General features: G+C 37.7%; 6 protein-coding genes and 1 pseudogene across 7 annotated transcripts; 4 read left to right on the forward strand and 3 right to left on the reverse strand.

Moving 5' to 3' along the window:
• Positions 1 to 1,158: 1,158 nt before the first annotated feature.
• Positions 1,159 to 2,788, forward strand: LOC119991457 (annotated as a pseudogene).
• LOC119990966 (transmembrane epididymal protein 1A-like) lies at positions 2,479 to 5,093 on the forward strand. The gene is made up of 2 exons (XM_038837115.1): positions 2,479 to 2,719; positions 3,952 to 5,093. Exon 2 carries the CDS (start codon positions 3,960 to 3,962, stop codon positions 4,845 to 4,847), a length of 888 nt encoding a protein of 295 aa, XP_038693043.1. The 5' UTR covers positions 2,479 to 2,719; positions 3,952 to 3,959; the 3' UTR covers positions 4,848 to 5,093.
• Positions 5,094 to 7,242: 2,149 nt separating this feature from the next.
• Positions 7,243 to 7,729, reverse strand: LOC119992230. The gene has a single exon (XM_038838913.1). It carries the CDS (start codon positions 7,601 to 7,603, stop codon positions 7,400 to 7,402), a length of 204 nt encoding a protein of 67 aa, XP_038694841.1. The 5' UTR covers positions 7,604 to 7,729; the 3' UTR covers positions 7,243 to 7,399.
• A 2,214-nt stretch (positions 7,730 to 9,943) lies between these two features.
• LOC119990767 (B3 domain-containing protein REM20-like) lies at positions 9,944 to 12,592 on the reverse strand. 2 transcript variants are annotated; one of them, XM_038836856.1, is made up of 5 exons: positions 12,425 to 12,592; positions 12,091 to 12,264; positions 11,349 to 11,808; positions 11,091 to 11,257; positions 9,944 to 10,452 (listed from the first exon to the last, which is right to left on the reverse strand). In XM_038836856.1, the coding sequence occupies exons 2-5, from the start codon at positions 12,175 to 12,177 to the stop codon at positions 10,210 to 10,212; spliced, it is 957 nt and encodes a 318-aa protein (XP_038692784.1). In that variant the 5' UTR covers positions 12,178 to 12,264; positions 12,425 to 12,592; the 3' UTR covers positions 9,944 to 10,209. The 2 variants fall into 2 exon arrangements, with proteins under 2 accessions (XP_038692784.1, XP_038692783.1); XM_038836855.1 differs by having other exon boundaries at positions 12,091 to 12,269.
• Positions 12,593 to 14,881: 2,289 nt separating this feature from the next.
• Positions 14,882 to 17,519, reverse strand: LOC119992184 (B3 domain-containing transcription factor VRN1-like). Its single transcript, XM_038838849.1, has 4 exons — positions 17,278 to 17,519; positions 15,675 to 16,293; positions 15,415 to 15,608; positions 14,882 to 15,330 (listed from the first exon to the last, which is right to left on the reverse strand). The coding sequence occupies exons 1-4, from the start codon at positions 17,380 to 17,382 to the stop codon at positions 15,052 to 15,054; spliced, it is 1,197 nt and encodes a 398-aa protein (XP_038694777.1). The 5' UTR covers positions 17,383 to 17,519; the 3' UTR covers positions 14,882 to 15,051.
• A 729-nt stretch (positions 17,520 to 18,248) lies between these two features.
• Positions 18,249 to 19,943, forward strand: LOC119990540 (CCG-binding protein 1-like). The gene is made up of 3 exons (XM_038836511.1): positions 18,249 to 18,629; positions 19,017 to 19,090; positions 19,385 to 19,943. Exons 1-3 carry the CDS (start codon positions 18,368 to 18,370, stop codon positions 19,697 to 19,699), a joined length of 651 nt encoding a protein of 216 aa, XP_038692439.1. The 5' UTR covers positions 18,249 to 18,367; the 3' UTR covers positions 19,700 to 19,943.
• Positions 19,944 to 20,898: 955 nt separating this feature from the next.
• LOC119991458 (pollen-specific leucine-rich repeat extensin-like protein 3) lies at positions 20,899 to 23,357 on the forward strand. The gene has a single exon (XM_038837809.1). The coding sequence runs from the start codon at positions 20,899 to 20,901 to the stop codon at positions 23,272 to 23,274; it is 2,376 nt and encodes a 791-aa protein (XP_038693737.1). The 3' UTR covers positions 23,275 to 23,357.
• Positions 23,358 to 25,825: the final 2,468 nt, after the last annotated feature.

Genomic DNA, 25,825 nt, shown 5'->3' on the forward strand with positions numbered 1-25,825 from the left:
TATACCAAAATTTTATAAGTTTACACAAAAAATTTAATTATTAGACCAAAATAACCTTTACTTGTAAAATATTAAATTGGAAATTGTTAAGTTTACACACAAACAAAACTCATAACCCTTAGTCCCTCACTATTTCAAGTACTTTCGCACGACAAAAAGGGTCTTGTCAACCCTTGAAAAATCGGTGTTGCATTCCGACCACTGCAAAGTCGGCGTTTCAACCCACTACTAACTATACTCGAGTGGGTGTCTAGTTATCCATGTGCTGATTTTGTTCAAAAAAAAACGACAACCTCTGTCGATTTTTCTCATAAAAAATGATGGCATGTGTTGATTTTTCCAATTAAAAACGGTTGCTTGTGTAAAGGATAGACCACTATATTTTTCATGAAAAATGCATTTCAGCAATACGAAGGACATGCCCGGTTCTCAAAAGCTTTCCGGTGGAGGAATTCCTCTAGCAAATGGACATGTTTTGTTGCCTAAATCACCTCCGTTGCCCTATCCTCTTATGGCTCAAGCAATTGACCAGGCAATGTCTCGTAAGGCAAAAGTAAAATTTGTTCGTGTGTGTCGTTTTTCTTTACAAAAACCGGCTTAATATGTCATTTTTTATTATATAAAACAGTAAATTGTGTCATCTTTAACACACAAAAAATGGTAGGTATTCGTTGGTCGTACAGAAAACTAAACAAATCTTAAAAAAATTACCTCTACACCATGATCATTCTTTTTATTGTCGACAATATTATTTTTGAGATGTTGAAATTGATATTTATTCATATAATCCTTCGGTAACTGTTATGATTTTTCAATGAAATCGATTTCGCTTTGTAAATTTTATTGGCATGTAAACTCTCTTTTTTTTTCTTTGAAGAATTATGGTGTAAACTTGGTATTTTTTAATTGAATATATAAATATTCCTTAATTTTAATTAAGGGTTTATATGTTATTATAGGTAAATATATATTTATAATAAAAAAAATTAAAAATGATGTAAAATTAATAATTTGATGGTACGCAAATAAATTTTTGCTAAGTTGAAAGAAGTCGAAGGGCTTGAAGCTATATGTAAAACCACTCTCCTCGAAATCTTCTTGCCTTAACATGCAACGCTTCAACGTCCTCAACTCTCATGTCTCCGAGCTCCACAAGCAATGCGAACGAAACCATTCTCTTCAGCTTCACAACCACTCACTAAGATAGAAACCGAACAGATAACGGAGCAGAAGTTGCTTGACTCGATCAGTTCTTCTCAGTGGCATTTCATCAAACAGGTTGCGCCAAAAGTTTACTCCTTTCCTTTTATCCTCCACTTTGTTCAGTCTCCACAGAACCCCTGATTTGGTCCTTCAATTCATAACCCATGTCGAGTCTCATTGCCTCGATACTTTGAGTTGAGTGTAACGAGTAGTATTGTTTTTTATTTTTTGATAAGGGCTTATTGTGAGTTGAGGAGAGGTGATGACGCCTTAGAGTGATTTTATATGATGAAGAAAAAGGGAATTTCGCCTAAGGTTGAGACTTGTAATTTGTTTTTAAAGTTGAATAGGACGGATACTGTATGGTGTTGTATGCGGAGATGTTCCGATTAAGGATTAAATCCAATGTGATCACATATAATATAATGATTAATGTGCTATGTACTGAATGGAAGTTGAAGAAGGCAAAGGAAGGATTTCATTGGGTTTATGGAGAATTTGGAAGGTAAACTTAATATTGCCACCTATAACACGATAAGTCAGGGGTATTGTTGGAGAGGGAGGTTGCAGCTCATGTTATTTTAAGTACAATGAAATATAGAGGTGTTACTCCAGATTCATATGCATACAGTTCGTTTATTAGTGGATTGTCAAAGGAAGGAAGACTTGAGGAGGCATCTATGATACTTGGAAAAACGAAAGAAATTGAGTTGGTTCCGGATGCAAGGACTTACAACACATTGATTGATGTATATTGCAATAAAGGGGATTTGGGCTTGGCTTTTAGTTTCAGAGACAAGATGTTGAGATGGGTATAATTCCGACTGTGTCTTGTAATGGAACGCAAGATGAGTGAAGCAGATCATTTACATAAAGAAATGGAAGAAGCGGGAATTGCTCCTGATGTTATAACCTATAACATTTTGATTAATGGGTATTGTAGATGTGGGGATGCAAAGAAAGCCTTTGCTCTTCACGATGAAATGGTGATTAAAGGGATTCAGCCTTCGCAAAAAACTTATACTCCTATTTTATATGATTTGAGTAAAACAAACAAAATGAAGGAGGCAGATGACTTGTTTGAGAAGAAATAGGGTAGAAGCGTGTATCCGGATCTCATGATGTTCAACGCTTTGATTGATCGTCACTGTGCTATCGGGAATATGGAACATGCATTTGCACTGTTAAAGGAGATGGATATAAAGGAAGTTGTTCCTGATGGAGTAACCTACAACCTGATGCAATGCTGTTGTAGGGAGGGTAAAGTTGAAGAAGCCTGTGAACTTCTTGAAGAATGAAGAACTTGGGAATAAAGCCTGATTACATTGGTTATAATACCCTGATTAGCAGGTATAGTAGGAGAGCTGATATGAAGGATGCTTTTTAACATTCGGGATGAGATGTTGAATATCGGATTCAACCCTACAGGCCGACACTTCTCACTTACAATGCTCTTATAAAACATTTGTCCAAAAACCAAGAAGGTGATCTTGCTGAACAACTCCGTAAAGAAATGGTTAGTAATTTTATTAAACCCGATGACAGTAGATACATCTCTTTGATTGAGGGAATGCAAAGGGATTGACAATTGTTCATTAATGATTTGTAGTCAATTTTTTAGCGACAAACAGTTTGACCTTTAATGGAGGATGGGGTATTCCAAATTAAATGTTCCCTTTTTGTCTGCATAAAGAAAAGTTCTGATTTGGGATCTTTTGGTACTTCAAAGTACAAAATGTTCCCCTGGTTCAGCTCAGATAGCTTCATTGTGGAGTAAATTATCAATAGCGGACTGAATTGATATGAGCTTCGCGAAGAAGCATATCTGTTGGTCTTGAAGTTTGGACTTTGTTCTTGTGGAATTATACAACATGTTTTTCCTTTCGTTTCTTCTCCTAATCTATTTCCTATTTTATAAATAAGATTATTTATTTGTCTTGTTTCTTGTTTGTAAAGTTAGCAGGGCTATGCTGCTGAATGTAGTCTGGGGTTGAAACTATTAGCAAGGTAATAGGTACACTTAAAAAATTAACCATACTATTACCCGCATCTTCCAGTTGCTGTAGTCTGTAGAGTGCATGTAAAGTTATACTTTTAAAAGTGGGAGTCAGACTCAAAATTAGGAAAGATCTTTTAGTGACTGCCATTATAATAACAAGTAATATACCTGGAATCTCACTCCTTTACATTATTGTGCAACCTTTGAGGCGATTAAGGACCACTAAAAAATTGTATTCTTATGAAGAAAGTGGGAGATATCTCACTCTCCACTACATGAAGAATGGGGGTAATCTTGTGGCCTTTTCTTTCATACTTGAGAAAAATGGAGTGGCCTGCTTTGTTTAGTAGAATCCTTATAATACCATGCAACAAAGTGAGGCCGTGCTCATCCATTCTTTTGACATACTTAAATACGAATTAAATCTTAGCCCTTGATTAAAAGATTTGGATTTCCATTCAAGTTAGTTTTCATGGTTTTGAAGTAACAAAAACTTCCTCTTCCTTTTTAGAAGGGGACGATGTTTCATTTCTCACAGGTCATTTTCTTTGAATTCAGATTGTGCACGTAAATTGGTGTCGTTTACTGTATTATTTTTGTGGAAACACATGTAGAATGCACCATAATTTTGGATAGATTGCCAGCATGTACATCTTTTACACTTCTTCTGCATTAAGTTCTGTTATTTAAGTCTGTATGGCAATTGAAGCATCCGCGAATTCCTGATTTCTGATTCCTGAGAACTGCAGAAACTCTCATGGGCACTTTTATAGGGCACATTGTGCCTGGTTTGGCCCTCACCTTCCTTGGCTTATGGCACGCTGTCAACATCATCAGAACATACTGCCGTAGAACCTCTGATAAGTTTACTGTAAAGTTTTGGTATCCGCTTTGTGGCCCTCTCTCCAAGCTTAAACACATGGAGCTTACACTCATATTGTCTTTCTCCATGTTAGCCATTGTCATGCAAGTTTTAGACTTCCCTTCCCTTCGATTTGCCTTCAAGCTTGACAACTTTGAGCATGTAAGCATGTTTCTCCACCTTGTCATATTTGCAGGGTTTACCCTTTTGACAGAGTTGACTCACTCATCTGATATCCTTTCCGGAGTCACTGGTATCCTCGCAGCATCTGTTTTTGGGCAAGAGCTTTTCCTGCTTCATTTCCATTCAGCAGATCATGTTGGACTTGAAGGCCATTATCATTGGCTATTGCAACTTATAGTGTTCGTCTCTCTATTAGCAGCCGTAGCGGCAACTACTTTCCCTAACAGTTTTCCTGCAGCTCTTATTCTTTCAATTTCAGTTATATTTCAAGGGTCCTGGTTTATGAACATGGGTTTTATGTTGTGGGTTCCTGAATTTGTTCCCAAAGGTTGCTACATGCAAATGGCCAAGACCAGTACTGATCATATGCTTGGAGCAGTCACTTGTGGATCTCATGGAGCAGATTTGAGGGCAAAGTCACTGGTTAACTTGCAGTTCAGCTGGATACTCGGAGGAATTTCCGCGTTTACCGGATCTCTTTGCCTGAAATTAGCTGGGACATCGGCTCCTGGACGGCAGTCAACTGAGTACAAGCAACTGCAAAATAAAGGAGGAGATGTCCCAATAACCATTGAAGGCTCGAAGCAAGACCATCCATAAAGATTTTGATGCTTAGGTTGTTGAAATATCTCCTTTCAGTCCAAATTAAGTTTTGAACTGAACTTGTAATATGAAGAAAAAAGTTAAATACAAGTTTGCAGAGATGTGTTTGCTCTGATTTTGATACATAGTACTGATCTGATGATAATGAAAGATGAAGATTATGTGTAGGTGCTGAGACCCTTTCCAATAACAACCATACCTAATTCTGGCACCACTTCTGGTCTCATCTACTTTTTACCTTGTTTATTATGAAATTCAAATGAATACAGAGTGATCAATACAAGACAATCAAGTAATCACTGCTACCGTATTATTATACCTCATTTGATTTCTTAATAAAGTCACATATTCCAACCCAAGTAACCATTTGAGTAACTATTTCTTAAAATCTTCTGGTCTTCATATATGAAAAAGGCCAAAACCCATCAAATATCTTCGATCAAACTTTTGTCAATTTGTAAATTAAGGGAAAGGTTGATTGAAATTAACTGGAACAACAATCAAGTGTCAGGACTCTAAAGTGACTAGTTAAATGAAAGAAGCCCTTGCACTATTATTTTTTGTAAATGAATTAACTTCATTAGATTAGTTGGATGTGAATGGATCCTTTCAATTGGCGGACTCAAGTTCGACAGTCCTTATTAACATTCTACGATTTATCAAAGTATTTGGAAAGAATGAAGCAATCCAAACATACATCCGAGAGTCTACCCAAAACCCAAGACATGTGATTAACTTGAAAAAAAGGGTTTAAAAGTGAGTAGCATGGAGTGCTTGGTTTAAACCTTGAATACCATTGTTAGGGGAAAAAAAAACCTGAATTGGGATAACTAATTCTTATGTCCAAACATTACCATTGTAATTTACAACAAATGAAACCACTTCCCGATAAGCTGACAGTTTATCGCTTTGGATTTAGAACGTAAAGAATCTAGTCCGATATCAAAAGTTCGATTCTAAATTGGTGTCGCTATTTTCAAGTGATTTGTGGTGGGTTTCGGCCCAACTAATCTATTGGGTGGATTTACGCGTGCCTAACCCCTATCCCTGTCGGGTGGATTTTTGCTTGCCTAACCTTATCCCATCTCTCCGGATTTAGGACGTAAATAATCTCGTCCGAGTTCGGGAGTCTGATTATAAGTTAGTGCCGCTATTTTCAAATAGTGTGGGTTGAATTTCAACCCAACTAACATGTCGAACGAACTTGCAAATGCCTAACCCGGTCCAAATTTGAGTTTAGCCCAACTATCCAAAAATTTGCCTACCGAGTTTTCCTCGAAAAGGCAAAACAATATTGTACGATTATCTTTCTTTTCCAAGTCATTCCTTCAACATAATTGATCTCAAACATCATGACCAACTTATAGTTTTTTCAGCCTGGTTGATGCTGGTGTTGAAGATGAATCAGATAATTAGAATCATTAATGACTGTAATTCAATTCCCAGTCTGGGTTCTTGTGTGAGAAAATAAGATCTGAGAAACAAGAAATTGATCATAATGTTCCTCTAATAACAAAAGAAGAAATTAAATAATCCCCATCTATATTCCTCATGAAAATCAAACCAAGATCAAAGACCCAAAAATAAGAGATTTTCCATTTATTTTTTTTTCGATAGGATTAGAGACACAGAAAAAGGTATTTTGTGCATGTGAGTTATAGAAAACTCAAAAGTTAGATAATAAAACTAATGAGTTTTCCATGTAAAGCTAAAAACCATCATTTAAGGGAAAAGGTTTATTGAAATTAATTGGAACAACAATCAAGTGTCAGGACTCTATAAAGTGATTAGTTGAAAGAAAGAAGCCCTTGCACTATTATTTTTTGTAAATGAATTAACTTCATTAGATTAGTTGGATGTGAATGAATCCTTTCAGTCGCGGACTCAAATTTAACACTACTCCATATTAACACTCGTTAACATTCTACGATTTATCAAAGAATACCATTGTTAGAAGGAAAAAAAAAAGTTGGTGTTACCCTAACCTCTATCCCTGTCGAGGTGGATCTTTGCTTGCCTAATCTTATCCCTATCTCTCCGGATTTAAGATGTAAAGAATCTCGGTCGAGCTCGGGAGTTCGATTATAAGTTAGTGTCGCTATTTTTAAGTGGTTTGTGGTGGGGTTTTAACCCAACTAACATGTCGGACGAACTTGTAAGCATCTAACCCGGTCCAAATTTGAGTTTAATGGGATATGCAAAAATACGCCTATCGAGTTTCCTCGAAAAGGTCAAACAAAAGTGTACGATTATCTTTCTTTTCCAAGTCATTCCTTCAACATAATTGATCCCAAACATCATGACCAACTTATAGTTCTTTGAGCCTGGTTGATGCTGGTGTTGAAGATGAATCAGATAATTAGAATCATTAATGACTGTAATTCAATTCCCAGTTTGGTTTCTTGAGTGAGAAAACAAGATCTGAGAAACAAGAAATTGATCATAATGCTAGCAAAAGAAGAAATTAAATTATCCCCATATATATATCTTCCTCATGAAAATCAAACAAGATCAGACCCAAAAAGAAGAGATATATATATTGGGGTGGTTCAGTAGTTCAATTCCAGACGCCTAGAACACAAAGAACAGAAGTATTTTCTGTGGATCTTGTAACAGATTGGCAAGAAACAGAACCTCCACTTACTCTCAAAATCCATGGCTTCCACTTTACCTCCACAATGTGGACATGCACCTGGAGCTTGTTGCCTCCCTAGCTCCCTCTCTTCTTTCCCACACAAGAACACCAAGCACATTCTCTGTTTCTCTCTTTCTTCCTTGGAGGCTGGCTTGGACCACAATTAGGGTTTATGTTGGTGGCCTTTAACTTGGTTGGACTTGGAATTTTGAGAAAGTTTGGAAGATGGTGTGAAAATGTAGAAGAGTGGATACTAAAAGAAAATAATAATGTCAAAAGCTATTTATAGAGGGTTTGGAGAGGATCAAAGGGTTAGGTGGGATGGATATTCCATTCAACAAAGTTTAATTTCCCTTAAAAATAAAAAAATAAAAAACTCTCTCGTGAATGCACACGATTAATGGAGAATGATATTAATTATAATCGTATAAGTTTACCCTTTAGACATTTGATTGGACTCAAACTCGTGCGCATATAAATTTCTCACCTGACAATAAGGTAAGTTAGGTCAAAGCCCAATGCCTAATCACATCATAAGGGTATTGTTCTAAGTGAAAATTGAACTCATAACATTTCGAGTCCATAGGTTTCATCTTAGAGAGATTCACCATTACCCTATCATTCAAGTGTTTGTATATGTTAGAATTTTCAACCCGTACACATCAATAATATTGTTCATTTTAGGTTGTCCCATTCAATGTGGATACATCGGATTCGCACGACTTTATCGTCTCAAGAGGTCACTCATTCTTATAGTGCTCTCGCAGAGACACGTTTAATTGCGGAGTTACTATGAGATGTTTTCCTCCAAAAAAATGCGTTGTCGATGATTAAGAACTGGAATCATATATATATGTTATGTTAACAGTATGGAATTTTTTGTATATATCGGTTGGGAAAAAAATAAAAACTCAATTGGTCTCCCAATATATTTGACCTTTGATTAAAAAACTTATATGTATATATAAATCTAGAAGGAGACTAGAATATTCAAGCAAGCAAACCCTTTTGAACGAATGATCCTCCGTGTATAATTGAATATATACATATTATAACTATTAATTAATTAAGGTGCCACTTGTGAAAAACAAATCCTTAATTAATTTACACATAAGATTTAACGATTATTATTATTAAATTTTTGTTGAATTTTCATTGACTACTTTTCCATATAAGTACATGCAAGCACGTGATGTTTGTACTTGTGGTTTTTGTTTTTTTCTTTCTTTCTTATTTGTCAGAGTAATTCAGTGTGGATCACGTTTCCTCTGTTATTTTCATTTCTTTTATATTTTTTTTCTTTGAACGTTGATGGGGTCAGAATCAGACATCAATGTGGGACCACTTTTTACACAGACGGTTCAGATTCTACTGCAACGGTGTCAGCCTTATTACTGTACAGCGGCGCAAGCCCAAGGTTTTGCAGTACTTTCCTCTAACATACGCCGGTGGGCGGACTATACGCTTTCTCATGTACCTTTCTTCTTCTTTGTTTTTTTGGATAGACTCATGTCCTTTCCTTCGAAACTTACTTACGGGGGGGTGCATATATGTAATCCAAGATATCCATCATTCAAGATTCTTTCTTTAGCAAGAATGGTTTCATTTGCGTGAAGTCAAGTACAATTTCTCATGACTTCTCATGATTCACCAATTGGAGAGTTGCGTTAATCCCCGGGCACGGGTGACCTAGATATAGGTCAAAAGGGTCGCAATTTTGTGTTGCATTTTCTATGTCTTTATACTTATCCTCTTAGGCTTGGCTTTGAGAGATGTATTCAATTGTTTAGGGAAAAATCATGTATGAATTGTATTTCATTCTCAATTGTACATCTTCTTTTGGTTAATGAATATATGCCAGACAAAAAAAAGTTCAATTTCTCATAAATTGCTGACATGGTATCTTAGATTTTTTTTGTCCAGCTGGAATGGATGAAATTGATACGACCATCTAAAAAACAATATTTTAAATATCGGTACAGGAATTCTATTGATCAAAACAATTGGTATGCGATATAACCGGCTGAATGACATAAAAAAATAAACATAAATATATATATCACAAATGATAGGAGCAACAAAATTCATGTTACTTCAACGGTTAAGACTTGTAATTTCTTACTTGAGTGAGGGGTCTAGTATGCGATTCAACAGGTATATAACAATCGACATTTAAAACATTAGTCAAAAACTTAAAATAAGTTGTTTTGAGACAAGCGGTTAAACACATAGACGCATTGACGGACCAAAAATCTCAAAATCGAAACTAAAAAATCTCAAAATCAACCCTAATTACTATAATGAAACAAATTCCCCCGTAAATCATGGCCTTACCACTCGGTCCCCCATGGCTAGCGGAGGAGAAACAAAATTCGACTTCTAATTACTAAATTACAACATTTGAACATTCGGTGACTGAAATGAAACATAAAAAATCTTTCGCTGACAAAAAGTCACATAACCCCACATGAAAATCATACTCAGAATTAACTTGGAAAATGTGTGTTACATCAAAGGTCATCACAGTAGGTTTGCTGCTAAGGTTCATCCACTAGAATAGAAGTTGACATATATTTGGCCTAATCCTACAAAGTAGGATTATAACTGTTGCAGATTACACCTAACAGCTTTTGCAGATGACAAGGAAACATCCTTGCCATCCTAAGGAGAAAGATTGAATTTTGAATATACAGTAAGTGTGGAAACTTTGAGCAAAGGTAGGGATCAATTCTGAACAATGTGAACCCGCAAGACATTACCCCTTTGCTCTGGCAGTAATTCACAGATGCAAGAATCATTTAATCTTATGTTGTTTGCTTTGCAGAAATCTCCCCACCCATTAATCCATCTTCGACCATCTGTCCACTCAACAACTGTTCCAGACCGTTGCCTCCCTTGTGGACCGAGATAAGTTACCTTCCCCCGGAGTGTAATCTTATGTTTTCTCATCCAATCATGAGGGACAAGCTGCAATACAAAGGATGTGCTCTTATGGCAACTGGTAGAGCTCAAAAATAATTATGAAGGAAAAGGAAATTCTAACAGCTAAACAAAATCTAATCAGAGCTCAATCAAGTTATCAGAATTCAGACAGCACTACAGGTGGAAAAGCCAATATGGACAATAATCTTGCAAGAAGTTACTATTAGTTTAGTTATCATCAATGCTAGATAGGCAGTGTTTTACTAATGTAATAAGTTCATTTTCCCTAATTTTTCCATCTATGCTGAAAACCACTACCAATCGCTTTTATTCAACATATTCTCAAGAAATTGGTATGATTGAACAAGCTAAACCAAATATCAAGTTGTCAAAGAAATTTGAGTTTATATATTCAAACCGAATAAAACTAATCAACTTCTGCTCAAAGTGCGGTAAATTGGAGGGACTAATTTTATACATTTGACCACTGAGCATCACACTTTCACAGGACCATAAGTAGAGGCCAGGGGTTACAACCAATATCAGATCAAGGAACCTCATCACCAAAAGATTGCAGGAGTAAATTGGAAATATTACGTGTAAATAACAATGATTAAAACATAAACTAAGGACAGAAGTCTGAAGGCTGATAACCTGAGGGTAAATGTATAGGAGATATTTACCAATAAATTTTCATTCCACATCCTCACTTTTGTGACGAAGTAGGGATTCCTGAGGTGAGCATAGCCTTCCAGTTCAGGTTCAGATTCATCAATTTCTTCAGTTTTGACAGTAGTGTTCTCTCTAAAGCCAGCGCCTGAATTCAAACCAATATGGGCTTTAAATTCGCCTGAATCAATAAAAACCCGCAGGTCATTATGTTGACATATATGTGAAAATAAATAGACAGTAAAACAAGGTTGAAGGATTTCAGTTTCTACCAATCATTTCCTTGCTTCTCTTTCTGGAAGATTTTGCTTCTTCTTCTTCATTGTCCTCTTCCTCTTCCATCTCTACTTTTTCTTCTTCAGTGTCTTCTTCTTCTTCTTCATTGTAATCATAATCATGGTCACTCTCATCGTCACAATCTTCCTCTTCCACTTCCTCCTTCTCCTCTTCTTCTATCACCATCTCCTCCACTTCATCCCTCTCGAGCTTCTCAGTTCCAGATTTCCCAAATAATTTGAAATCAAACATATTTCTTCCATTATATTTGAAAAATAAAAAGTCTTCATGCTCAACATTGTTATCCTTGACAAATTCCTTCCAACCCTTCCCAAAAAAAAATTCATTCTCCACTTCGATCACCTTCACATGCCAAGTTCTCCCAGGGGGAAATCTAAGGATCACCTTTTCTGGCAAAACTAGGCCTATGCGCGCAATAAAAGCATTCGGTATTTTCTGCAGAGAAGGTAGTTGCAGGTCATTCATAGATCAAAAAGGAATTCCAGTAATATTTATCCTCCCAATCTTACTTGTTCACATCATCTACAGTTCATTTTAATACAGAGTCTTCTTTGGATCCAGATATGACACCAAGGCTGAAATTGAGTTCTTACTTGCCATTTACATCTAAAAAACAACATTTAACTACCAGTTTTAAATCAAGAAGAAATTTAGGGCCTAAAAAACAAACCAAAAGAAAGAAAAGTTCAAAGCTTGAGACAAAGAGAGCTGGGTTACCATTCTTTCAGAGCTATGCTCCAGAAGATAAACTTTGAAAAATGTGGGGAACTTCTCGTAGCTCCGAATATTCTCGCAAACATTCATGGTTCAGTGAGGTTTTGGGTCCTCGAGATGTTCTTAAATGTGTAATCTTTATCACAGCAGAAACGCTCTGTAAAATTGAAAGGGCCTCTATCCTATTTTTGCAGGATGAAGGCCAAAAATTGTAAAAAAAAAACAATGCACTCCATCAGATACTGTAAACACCCGTTAAAGTAGAGGACAGCTAGCTACATATCTCACTTTGTTATTAAAATATTGAACGCGAAGACACCTATGGCAGATCACTTACAAAGGAAGTCGATCAGGTGGCGTCCATCGGGCAATCTGCCAGTTGATCTGCGGAAGAAGGAACGGCCACTGGGGAGGTCGATGGGGAAGCCAAGTCCACCAGTACCAGAGTTGGACGAGAAGAGACGAGGAGGAGGAGGAACAATTTCACTGGGTCCTGCCCCGTGGCCCTGGGCCTCTTAAGCTTTTATTTTTTATTTAATTTTTCAATTTCACATTTGTGAATATATATTTACTTTTATATTAATATTTTATTAAAAATAGTATTGTCAAAAATATATTTATTCGTGTATAATATAATTAGTAAAAACTAAACAAAATATATATTAAAAATGATTGGAAAAATTAATATTTCATCTTGTAGAGAAAAAAAAATGATGTTGTTAAATTGTAATTTTATTTAAAGGATCTGGTAAGACTATTGCCCCCATTTGGTTGACATTTTTTAACAACAATATATTATTAGTGGACCATATATGGTTAACATCAACCAAACAACAATATTTTGGCCCAAAAACTGAGACAATTTTGGAGTATTATATTGCCCATTCTAAAATGGTCTAATTTTGGGCAACTCTATTCTTTTTTGCAACCATTTTCTTTTTTTTTTTAATCATTAGGGCCCGTTTGGCTCACAATTTTTACCCACAATTTCCAAATTGTTAAGCATTGAACCATTTTGCTTTCCATTTACTTAAACACCCTCCACTATTCAATTTCGGGATGAAAATGTCGTCACACCAGGTTAAACACACGATTTTTGCAACTTAACGTAGTCCTTCGAAGGCTCTGGAGCTGCGCAACCCACATGCTTCTTCGTAGACTGCAACTGGCTATTTCGACCAAGCTTCAGACACCGGTAAACTTATAAACCTCAATTTGCTCCTTCATTCTTAGATTTTTATAAAGTTGGGATTCTTGATGTGGTGAAATTAGGGCATCGTGTTTTTTCAATGCATATATCGTAGACAATACTAACAATCCGAGTTTAGGCTCGTATTAGATATTCAAAATCAAAGGGCAAACTTGTATAGCCCAATGATGTGGGACACATAATTCGTAACAATCCAAAAGACAAACTTGTATGACGTCTGTAGATCCTAAAATCTGCAATCAACTTGTTATCGTCAAATCGAGACCTATGACAACCCTACAAGATCAAAGGAAGGTTGACCGTCAAACTTGGACACCGGTGTGGTGTCGGCCGAACAAGCTCCGACGATCAAGTCAGTCAACGGTGGGAGATATTTAAGTGAGAGAAGTGAATGACTTTTAGAGAGAGAGAGATATATGAGGTAGTTGGGAGAGTAAATGAGGAGGGATCCTCCTCTATTTATAGTGTTCTAGGTCACGTGGTCAGCACGTGTTGACCGTACGGACAAGCTTCTTCGTTAGGTCGTAATTGGGTCTGCGGCCCAATCTGGGACTCATTTGGCATCTAAAGCCTTGGGCCTTAGATGCCTGGTCTTGCACCCATTCTAACCGTGGACCTTCGCTTGGACTTGGGCCAATCATTCCTTCGGACGGACATTTGGGTCGATCTAACCATGGGCCTCATTGGGCCTTTTAACTTATGCTCAAATATTTCGGGTCAACGGTTTTTGGCCCATACAACGTCGTTCTCGGTTATTAAAAAAAATGATTGGTTGAAAGATTTGTAGGTGTATTTAGTTGAAGATTCCTTTAACCGGAAGTTCAATAGTCATAACTAAACAAGCAATTCCATTAGCTAGTTTAATGTAAACTCAAGCCACAAAGTAATTTTAATTTTTAAAGCAAACAAGTTAGTCCTTAGTGAAAAAAAGAGTAAATAAATCATATGCAAAGCTGCTTTCACATCAAAATCTTGCCGAGAGAGTTATAAAGACATTTAAACCTCCCCTCTCTCTTCACACACACACATATAGAAATTATCTTATGATTTTTTAAAATGAGATCCTAAAAGAAGGTCCTAATTTTTAAGGGTCAATTTTTTTAAAAAAATTGAATAAAATATATTTGTATTTCGATCGGTCTTACGAACCCAACGACATATTTTTTGTTCGAAACAAAAATAAAATTCAACATGAGAAGTGCTTAATAATTCGTGATTCCTAAAAGTTAGGATCTCATAAGAGAAGCACTAATTCCTGAGAGAAGGGGGAAGGGGAATATAGGATGAATCTCATCCTTCATGAAAAACTATGTAGAAAAAGCCCACGATGGCACAACCCAGAGCCAACCTCCCCACCATCTCGGCCCATTGGGTCGTGGCAGTTCCCAGCCCACCTTCCTGAAAAGGCTGGACAATGAGTTAAAGACTTGGGCAAGCTTATAAACTAAACACCAAGCCCCTCAACAATCGATGTGGGATTTTTATCCCTTAACACCTTTTAACAAACTAGGAGACAAAAATGAAATAATAGCAAAAACTATACCCTATATTAGATTCTGGTGAATATGAAACAGGATATTGATGGGACAAACATTTCATTCCTAATCAGGCCACAAAGTTGATATTGAAATCAAGAGTTGCATTAGTTTATACAGTCTTATGGACAAAAACAAGCACAAAATTTCGGTTGAGAAGATCATACCGATCGACAAACATCCGACAAAAGATAGAGACATACATGATACAGAAAGAGCTCATACTGAAGGTTTGTTTTGCTGGCCTTTGTTGTCATCAAGAACGTGAAATATGGTGACTTTGAGGATCATTTTCTCCAAGTTCATCAACTCAAAGATGCAAACATCTCCTTCCTCCAAATTGTTCGCCCACGCAAATTCTGCCCATCCCCTGCTTAACTTAGTCTTACCAACCTCGTACAGGCATCCCACACGCCACTGTTTCCCACCAGAAACCTCAAGCGTGAGGAATTCTGTATCTCTGGTGAGATACTTGTTAGCAAAGCTAGATGGCATATGCTGTCCAAGAAGAAGTCTTATCATGTTTTCAGAAAGCATAATTCAAAAATTCGCAAAGCATTTTCTGGGATGTTAAGGACTCACCAGAACTGATCGTTTCGTTAAATAGGATGGTCTCAAAACAATCCTGCAAAATGGATTATCAGAGTTGAACAGTTCAGCAGCATGAACTGCTCTTGCCTTTTCTTCTTCTGTAACAGCTATCCACCTCCTTGCAACACTTACCCTAGTTGATTTAACACGGGCAACTTTGTCAATGCCCAATGATACTGGTTCATCTGCACAATTAAGCAATTAGTCACGGAGAAAAAGGCAATAAGAGACCATCTAAGTTCATCACTTACAGTTTTTGCACAATTCATTTGTTTGTTTTTGTTTTTTGGTTCTTTGTTCCGCGCTATCAGGTAACCGCGTCCTGAATGCATCTATCGTACATAAAAGCTCATTCCAATTGCACTGTATCCCTACATCTCGAGTAGATTGAAATGTTCCTTGAAAATCAAGTGCTTTCCTTCTCACATTCAGGCAATCTACATCTGCAGTGTACGTTGAGTTCCTAGAATCATCCAAAGACTTATTTTCCGAAGGAATGGGATTGGGGCATGGAGGAAAAGAGCCCGAGATTTTGTTTAAGTCGCATCCTTTCTGATGAGGTGCTGGAGATTGTTTGTCATCACCAAGTTCTTGTGAACTACTAATAGAATTACACGGATACTTAATCTCAGAATTTTCCAGATCAAACACATAAACCTTGAAATCTGAACTCCTTTCGTATCTGAAAATTAAGAAATACCCAACACGAATCGAGTAGTGTTCGACAAATTCCTGCCAACCATTGTCGAACCATAACTTGTTGTCAGCTTTCAATAATTCCACAGGCCAGACTCGACCATCAGAAGCAGTGAGCTTAGCAGTCGAAGAAAGTTCATCTCTATATCTCTTAACAAACTTTTCCGGGATCCTCTGAGGGTAGAAACAGCATATGAGACATTTGCATAGCAGAATAGTTAGTAATAGAGAAAATTTATCTTCACACACATTGACATTGCAGAATTATTAATACGACTTGATATAGGTAACTCGCTTTTCAAATCTCTCTCAAATGTTTGCGAAGGAACATTTAAAAAAGTAGAACATGCTTGGACAAATTTCGATATTAATGACAATGAAGAACTGTCAAACAGGAATAGTTTCAAATCTCCATATATAACAACACCAGATTCAATCTGGCATCAGATTAAAGGAAAGCTGAAACACATTCAGATTGGCTAAGACACATTGGTACTTCTTCATATGTAGCAACCCCAATAGGGATGTAAATGCTAAGCCGATAAATCAAACCTCACTCCAAATCTTGCTTGCACTTCCCCAATAAAATAATGAGCAGTTATATATTTTTGAACACATATGCATATGGTAATAGATCAAGAAGCACACCCATAGGTAAAAAGAAAGGATAAACAACACACGTGCACAAATTTCCCGCAATGGATGGAGTCGGGCATGTATGCGAGATCTACGAAGACCTTACCATCATATAATATATGAAAATGCTGTTTCTAGAAATTGAATTTGTGAGCTCTAGATTGCATCCTGCAACTCTAACTCTACCATACTCGACTGTTAAGCACACCCATAACAAATTTAAAAAAAAGAAAAAAAAAAAAAGTTGCATGTACACTTCCTGCCTCTCTTTAAATTTCTCTTTACATAGACTAATTACTACAATCATCTTCATTTTTTTTTGACCTTTCAGATTTTTTTTTTCTGGCATTTCAGTACTTTTTTTCTTCCAGTAAATGGATTTTCCTACCAAACCAAACAAATTAACAAACTAACTAATTTCTTGAATATCGCTCCAAAACACTCAAAAATGAAGCAAGCAAATAAGGAAAGAAAGATGAAGACTTTGAAGCTGCAGAGTAGTGAAAATGGAAGGTTAATTACCAACTTGCTGTCATGGAGAATAGACCCCACCATCAGCTTGTAGAAAATGCAAGACTGAGTCTCCGGAGAGCTTGACCCATCCAGTAGCACCGGCTGCCCTGACATTTTTCTTGCCGATTTTTCAGATAAAATGCATGAATGGGAGAGTGAGACCACCTACAGCCATTTGCGTTGATATCTATGTATGTAACGTTTGCACAAAAGAAAAGAAAAGAAAAGAAAAGAAAGGTTTTTGGTGGCAAGTGAGTAGGAGACTCATGTCACCAGTACTGCATGCGACATTGGAGTATTACCAGTCAACTTTTGACGTGTAATTGATTTGTGGAACATTGGGAGCCTCCGGTGGGGTCTACTACTCAAAATGTGCCTTGAAAATGCAAAATAATGGTGTATTCTCTTGTCCTCATTCGAAGATGGATAAACCATACACCCATTTAGTAAAACTTTGGAGCAGTGAGAAGACTCACTACATCAAATTAAAGATGACAGATCTATCAGAATGCCCGACTTGGGTATTCAAGGAAGTTTTCTCCACAGAAAGTCTCAGAGAAGAACATGCTCAAGCGACCCTCCAACAACAAAACCAAGCTCGTAAAGACCCATGAGAGTCTTGAGTCCAATCCGAAAGGTCTATGGGAGCTTCGGTAGGCTACCTACGAAACCCATGAGAACTTCGATCCGAAAGACCAATGGTTTTTGGGTTTGATTGGCCATGGAATCTCCTTCACAGGATCAACTCTGCCCACAGTTTTTGCACACTGGGTGCCAGGCCCAGTCGCCCAGGCACCCCTAAGTCCCAATAGTCAATGATGTCTACGGTCCAGATTGCACATCAACGACAATGAGGAGGTCGCATCGCATCATCATCACATCCTCTTACAAGAAACAGAAAAGACAAAATAAAAATATCTACAAAACAAAAAAGTATTGAAAATATCTAAAATTACTAAATCCTTATCCAAATCTCGGCCAAAAGTGCTAAGACTAGTATTTATCTGAATCAAAATTGCATCTTCCTCCACTCTTGTTCATCTGTTCTTCAGTTCTTGTGTGGTTTGTGTTATGTACCAGTGTGTGGGTGTATTTGGATATGATGATTAAGTCAGTCTTCAGATCTTGTTCTTCTTCTCCACTCCTTATCGAAGCTAAGGAAATCCCATGGAAGATAACGTCATCAATACCTCCTTCTTCACCAATAACTACAACAACTAGATTTTCTGCGAAGGCAATAACTTGTTCTTCCTCTGCAAACGGCTCCCACATACCAAAGCTTGAACCTTTTAGCCGAACTAAGCTCGAGCGAGTCCTTAAGGAGCCTCCATTGATTGAAAAGTGCGAGAATGATCTCTCAGGTCCTTTTACACACACTCTTAATTGCTCTGTATTTACTACTTCTCTGATTTAACTTTGATGTCGATTTCTTTCCAGTTTTATCCGGTCTTGCATGATTTAGTGGAGTATTTGTTTGTTTTACATCTCTGTTTGATCTGATAACTAGGTTATTTTGTTTTACATAATTCCCACTTGAATTGTTACTATTTTTGATGATTTTCACTGGTTGCTTCTCATGGATAGATTAAAGCTTGTTTGATGATGACAGATTAATGACATCTGATATTGTTTGTTTTTCTGGGTTTAATTTTCTGGTCTCAGAAGCTCTGGTTGTGTGTTTTTGTATGTATAGATGTTTTGTAAGGACCTAAGAATCAGATTGGTTCTTATATTGCATATTGGTGCAGATTATTGTTCAACACTTGAGGGAGATGATTCCTACAGCTGCTGGAGAGCATACTTCGAACTCAAAGATCTCGAAGTAAGTTTGTCATATATACATATATGATTATATATATATATGTGTGTGTGTGTGTATATATGTGATTGATTATGTTCACAATATTGAATTACATCCAATGATTATGTCAAATAGTGAATAAAAAAAGCCTGAAACTCTTTATTCCCCAAATTGTCTAAGGAATTCTGATAAGCTTAATTGGGTAACAAAATCTTGATTTGTCTTGTTTGTCTGTCTGTGCTTTCTTGGCCGGACAAGTATAAGAATCGTGTTCTAGTCTTTCAAGCTAACACTATGTTCCCCACTTTATACCAGAAGGAGGCACCAAAAGAAGATGTGGAGAGGCTAATTCTTCAAACTGCTGGCCTCAAGTCCTTAATCGGATGCTTACACGGAATTTCATCGATGCAGAAAGGAAAAGCGAATGGGTTCGGCCTGGCAAAGACACTAATTGCTGATAAAGCAAAGGAGAGACACTGTCCTATACCGGACGGACTGCCAAAAACACTTGAAGAGCTTGCAGAAGAAGAGAGTGCTCGAATGCCGGACTCACCTTACACCAGATTGCTTAGAAGTAAAGGAACCTTCCCCGCTTGGTATACCTCCGCACCTGACCATGAAACTGATTGAAGGGGATTTACCTGTGGTGGGTAAATGGCTGGATACTAAATAAGTTTGTGTGAAATGAGTTTTGCTGTTTTGTGTAGATAATATTAGCAGTCTATCAGATGTGCAAAATATTTTGATCTGATTGTTTTGAACAACTTTTCTTATAGTGAATTAGTGTCTATACACTAGAAAGTTTGTATCCAACATTGTGGTATACTGCTGCTGCTAAATTCTATAAATAAATTGACTGGTTTGTTCATGCTCAGTGAGTAGTATTACTTATGACTTTCCTTCATCTTCTTGTTCTTTTCCTTTTATGGTTCAGAAACACTTGCAGGATTTATTCACACTGGATTGATGAAAAGAGTTTATGTTGCTTCACAACCAGTGCCTTTGCTTGTGTATTCCAATTAAGCTGTGAACACAGGCTTTTATATATAACTTACTACCTTACTGAGGTGATATTGCCTTTTTCCTTTAACCGAAAATGATGGTATCGAGCATAAGTTTTATGCTTGACAACAGGGTAAGTTAGGGCGAAGCTCCAAGCATGGGCACAAGGGTATTACTTCTAGTGGGAATCGAACTCAAGACCTTCTGAGTTCATACGGTTTATCCGTAGAAATAGAGGTGATATTGCCTACAAGGCCTATAGTAAAAATTAATATGAACTAAGGCGTTAGGCAACCCTTTTAATGCAGGCAACCATGAATTTATATTAGAGGTCGACTGATTCATATAATGTTAATTTAAAAGTATTCCTGCTTCACTTCAATGGCATCTCATCCTTAAAATAATATTATATACAATCAGAATTTCTTCAATGTATATATATGGTGGTACCACCATGCTTATAGAAACAGAGGACAGACAGAGCAATGAGCGTCCAAGAATCATTCATGTCCAGAAGTTAACATTGTCTATTTGTTGCTAAATTTATAGTTAGAAGAAGAACTGGTCAGTAGCTTAATTTTAGGTTTTATGCTTTTCTTGCATTGCGCAGTCCCAGGGAAAGCTACACCTCTCACTTTGTTGCTAAAATTAGACGGCAAATCTAATTTGAAACCTACAAAACAGAATTCATGGTGTTTAAACAAGACATCTCCTTCCACATCCCCTCAATGGCCGTCAAACCGTACGCTTCTATTTGGTCGATATAACTCCCCCTACACCCCCCTTCCTTTCTATAAGCAGCCTTGGGTTAGCCAAGGTATTCAGCCATGGCTATCCCTCTCAATGCCTTCGGCTGCTTTCTTTTCTTCTCATTCCTCTTCTCTACATTCTCTACCTTCTCTTTGGCATTGACAGATGCTGAAGCTTCCTACATTGCTCGTCGTCAGCTCTTGACATTCCGTGAAAATGGTGACCTTCCGGATGATGTTGAATACGAAGTTCAAATCACAGAAACTTTTGCCAACCAGAGGCTGAAGAGAGCATACATTGCTCTCCAGGCATGGAAGAAGGCTATGTATTCCGATCCCTTTAACACAACTGGCAATTGGGTTGGTGCCAATGTGTGCGCCTACAACGGTGTCTTCTGCGATCCAGCGCTTGACGACCCAAAGTTGAGCGTTGTCGCTGGTGTTGATCTGAACCATGCTGACATTGCAGGGTACCTACCTGTTGAGTTGGGGCTCATGACTGATGTTGCATTGTTTCACATCAACACTAATAGGTTTTGTGGAATAATCCCCAAGAGCATGTCTAGGCTTACTCTCATGCATGAGTTTGACGTTAGCAACAACCGTTTTGTTGGTGCTTTCCCAACTGTAACTCTATCATGGCCAAACATCAAGTACCTTGATGTCAGATTCAATGATTTCGAAGGTCAGTTGCCGCCGGAAGTCTTTAAGAAGCCGTTGGATGCATTATTCTTGAACAACAACCGGTTCACATCCACCATCCCCGACACAATTGGTGAATCCACAGTCACTGTGGTGACGTTTGCTCATAACAAATTCATTGGTTGCATCCCACGCAGTATTGGCAAGATGGCTAACCTGAATGAGATCATCTTTATGGGCAATGAGCTTGGTGGTTGCTTCCCGTCTGAAATTGGGTCGCTGGAGAATGCAACAGTCTTCGATGCCAGTTTGAACTCGTTTGTTGGATCTTTACCAAATAGTTTTTCTGGGTTGAAGAATGTTGATCTCTTGGATATTTCTAATAACAAGTTGACAGGAGTTGTATCAGAGACAATCTGTAAGCTTCCAGGCTTGTCAAATTTCACATTCTCATACAACTACTTCACCGGCGAGGCTGAATCATGTGTACAAACATCGAGGAAGGACATTGTATTGGATGATACGAGCAATTGCTTGGCTAATAAGCCAAAACAGAAGTCGAAGCAGGCTTGCCTCCCTGTTGTGAGCCGACCGGTGGATTGCAACAAGAACAAATGTGCCGGAGGATCTACACCAATAACGCCAAAGCCAAAGCCACGACCAACGCCTTCTCCTGCTCCAATTCATAAGCCATCAAAGCCGCAACCCACACCTTCACAAACCCCACCATCAACTCCCTCAGAGCCAGCACAACCCACACCATCTCCTCCTCCTCCAGTCCAAACACCACCAAAGCAAAAACCCACACCTTCTCCTCCAAAACCATCACCACCACCACCATCCGTCCCAGTAGTGGAGAAGCCAAATCCTCCAACTGCACCAAAACCATCATCACCACCATCTCTTTCTCCTAAACCAATAGCACCAGCTCCAACACCTGATGATCATGATCAATCCCCTGTAGACCCTCCACCACCACCACAACCAACTCTTGAGGTCCCATCCCCAAAACCCATACCAAAACCGTCTCCGGAACCTAAGCCGGTAAAATCACCACCGCCGCCAGTTCATTCACCTCCCCCACTAACCCCTGTCCACTCCCCACCACCACCTGAACACTTACCACCCTCACCAGTCAACTCTCCACCACCGCCAATGAAGTCACCACCACTGGTCCACTCTCCTCCACCACCGGTGCGGTCACCACCACCACCACCACCAATCCATTCTCCACCCCCACCAGTACGCTCCCCACCTCCACCAGTTCACTCCCCACCTCCACCAGTCCATTCTCCACCCCCATCAGTTCGCTCCCCACCACCACCGGTTCGCTCCCCACCTCCACCAGTGACCTCTCCTTCACCACCACCACCAGTCCATTCTCCACCCCCACTGGTTCGCTCCCCACCTCCATTGATTCGCTCTCCACCTTCACCAGTGCCCTCTCCTTCACCACCACCACCACCAATCCATTCTCCACCTCCACCTGTGCCCTCTCCTTCACCATTACCATCATCACCAATCCATTCTCCACCCCCACCGGTTCACTCCCCACCTCCACCCGTGCCCTCTCCTTCACCACCACCAATCCATTCTCCACCCCTACCAGTTCCCTCCTCACCTCCACCAGTGCCCTCTCCTTCACCACCACCACCAATGTTTTCTCCTCCACCACCAGCACCAGTCTCCTCACCTCCACCACCGCCAACTCTATCTCCACCACCACCACCAACATTCGAAGACATTATCCTCCCACCAAACCTGGGGTTCCAGTACTCATCGCCGCCTCCACCAATGGTCCCAGGCTACTAAATGTCATATTATTGAAGTCTCTTAACATTTCGTGTGCTCATATTTATAGTTACAGAAAGCCATTTGTAAGAAAGTCAATTTACTTCTTGTTACAAATCGAAATCGAAAATGCAATGAATGAAAACCCTTCTAGTGTAATCTTCTACTTCTCTTGCACTTGTTTCCAATTTATCTATGTATAAACACTATTAAACACACAAATATTTGACACTGCAATTGTATTTTTAAGTCTTTTATGGCTATAAAAGGTTATAACAAATAGAAGAGTTTGAAAAAACAAATATGGCGTCTTCCTATTGCAATATAGTTAAGGCAATGCCCTTACTAAATTGTGTATTACAATGAAAGAACTCATTGGTAATTTGCAATGCTGAAAATTCTCTATAAAGCAATGGCGAAACCAACATTGGATATTAAGGGGACGAAACTTTGTGCAGGGTTTAGGAGTAGTGCCCCTGAATTTTTTTTGGGTTATATATATCGCATGTTAACTTTAAGATAAAAAGAAAAAACCATGTCCATAAATTTGATAAAACGATTACAATTGCTTTTTTTCAAATTCTCATGTTTTGATAATATTGCATAAGAAATTCATTAGAAATTCGACCATTTCATTTTATTTTATTTTTCTACCTTGTCAAAAACTACCTCTTTGTGGTTAATCTTTTATTGGGTTAATTAGGGGAACATGTATCATCATAATGGGAGCCGCTATTCGCACACAAGTTTTGACTCACTGCACAAATTTTTTTTTAAAATATTTAAGTTTATCAAAATATCATTATATGAAATTGCCTTAAAACATGTTTACTCTTTGCACCGGTATTTTATGCTCAATACAATTACATTAAATTAAAATCTCTAACCCTAATATAATCATCATTTGCTCGCTCTCCCCCATCTTCTCTTGGTCTCCCAACTTCTACTAATATTAGATATTCAATGGATAACAAGAATATGATTATGACAAGGAGATCAATGATTTCGTCGAATTACATTGAACAAGAGAGGAAACATGGAGAAAATTCTGAAAAAAGTAATACTATAGAGAATCATATGGAGAATCATGAAGAGGGCGATACTATAGAAAATTCTCCCAATATAATAAGAATATAAATTTTCTCTATTTTAGTTATGTGTTGAATTAATTTTGTGTTAAGTGGTGGACAGGTATGAATAAATGGGTGAATTTTTGGGTTGAATTGACGAAATTTTGGGTTCCCAATTACTTGTGTACAGCCAACATTGAAAATAGGGATTTGTTTTTGATAAATCTTGATGAAGATAAAAGATTCATACCTTCTAATTTTGTACACATATAAACAAACATGCATATAAATTTCAAAGATTTGATATTTAATAAAAATCTGACAAACATGCACTTACCTTCAATAAATTAAGAAAAATTGAGCCATCAGTTGATAAAACTATTTAAGCTACAAGTCTAGGAATGAAGAAATTCTGGAGTCAGTAGACTTGCAATCAGGCCACACCTGATCTATGAATGTCATTGATACATATTCAATTGTACATAGAATTTCTATGAACTTTTATTTCTATAGGTTATGGATTCTAGGTACATTCACGCATCTTAACATCAAGATTTTTAGACCTTGAAATCAAAAGCCTTAGCTAATGGATTCTGGGTACTCTAAAAAGACATTGCACAAACACTAGGGATGAAATATTTTTGCTACGAAGGGCAATAAATCAGTCAAAACTTCTGAAAGATCGATATCCACTTAATTCTACTACATTGAGGATAATATATAATGTTAGGCAAAAGAATAAGATTTTGCAGAAGACTAGTAGATCACAAATGCAATTTCTTATAAAACAATTGTCTGAGAAAAATTATATTGAGTGGCATAGGAGTCGTAGTGAGTCAAAGGTTGTCATGGACATATGATGGGTACATCCGACCAGTGTTAATTTGATACGTACTTTTCCTAGAATTTTGATAATGGATTGCACCTACAAGACTAACGGATATATTAGATGAGCTATTACGAAATAATAACCATTACAGAGAGTTGTATGGTGCACATAATTGCATGCTTGAGTTAAGTTATGCTTTGGACTACTTTGATGAATGTCTCTCACATGATCATTGGATGATGATGCCTAAAATAGGACACATCATAACTTCATGTTACAACGTGGTGTTGTTTCATTTTTCATTCCACCAATGTCTTACCTTTTAATTACCTCTTAGATCATAACTTCATGTTACAACGTTGTGTTCAAGAGTAATTCATGCTCAATGGAAGATTGAACAAGTAGGGTATGCAATATAATTCAAATCATACAATAAGGATATCACAAAATGAGGTTGTTCTCCCTTAGGTGCAATTAAGGCGAGAATGCATCATAAGGAACAATGGGGAAGGATAAATGTTCTCAATAGGAAGACATATTCAAAGAGATTAGCAAAGGGTGAAATTTCCCTACCTCGCACTCCAAAAATTAGCTATGTAAACCGATACTCAACCTTGAATTTTTCCGGCCTTAATCAACCTTTTATTCGGTAAGCCCATCCTCCAATCAATAT

This window comes from Tripterygium wilfordii, chromosome 22 (assembly GCF_013401445.1).
Source record: "Tripterygium wilfordii isolate XIE 37 chromosome 22, ASM1340144v1, whole genome shotgun sequence".
NCBI classification, from domain to species: Eukaryota; Viridiplantae; Streptophyta; class Magnoliopsida; order Celastrales; family Celastraceae; genus Tripterygium; species Tripterygium wilfordii.

Coding starts and splice junctions, on each gene's coding strand:
- LOC119992184 (XM_038838849.1), bottom strand. CDS start 17,382: ATGTCAGGGCAGCCGGTGCTACTGGATGGGTCAAGCTCTCCGGAGACT. Junction 15,609..15,674: donor AAATGAATTGTGCAAAAACT/GTAAGTGATGAA, acceptor TTAATTGTGCAG/ATGAACCAGTATCATTGGGC. Junction 15,331..15,414: donor TAACGAAACGATCAGTTCTG/GTGAGTCCTTAA, acceptor CTTCTTGGACAG/CATATGCCATCTAGCTTTGC.
- LOC119990966 (XM_038837115.1), top strand. CDS start 3,960: ATGGGCACTTTTATAGGGCACATTGTGCCTGGTTTGGCCCTCACCTTC.
- LOC119992230 (XM_038838913.1), bottom strand. CDS start 7,603: ATGTGCTTGGTGTTCTTGTGTGGGAAAGAAGAGAGGGAGCTAGGGAGG.
- LOC119990767 (XM_038836856.1), bottom strand. CDS start 12,177: ATGAATGTTTGCGAGAATATTCGGAGCTACGAGAAGTTCCCCACATTT. Junction 11,258..11,348: donor GAGAAGCAAGGAAATGATTG/GTAGAAACTGAA, acceptor TTATTGATTCAG/GCGAATTTAAAGCCCATATT. Junction 10,453..11,090: donor TGTGGAATGAAAATTTATTG/GTAAATATCTCC, acceptor TTTGTATTGCAG/CTTGTCCCTCATGATTGGAT.
- LOC119990540 (XM_038836511.1), top strand. CDS start 18,368: ATGATGATTAAGTCAGTCTTCAGATCTTGTTCTTCTTCTCCACTCCTT. Junction 18,630..19,016: donor GTGCGAGAATGATCTCTCAG/GTCCTTTTACAC, acceptor ATATTGGTGCAG/ATTATTGTTCAACACTTGAG. Junction 19,091..19,384: donor TCGAACTCAAAGATCTCGAA/GTAAGTTTGTCA, acceptor ACTTTATACCAG/AAGGAGGCACCAAAAGAAGA.
- LOC119991458 (XM_038837809.1), top strand. CDS start 20,899: ATGGCTATCCCTCTCAATGCCTTCGGCTGCTTTCTTTTCTTCTCATTC.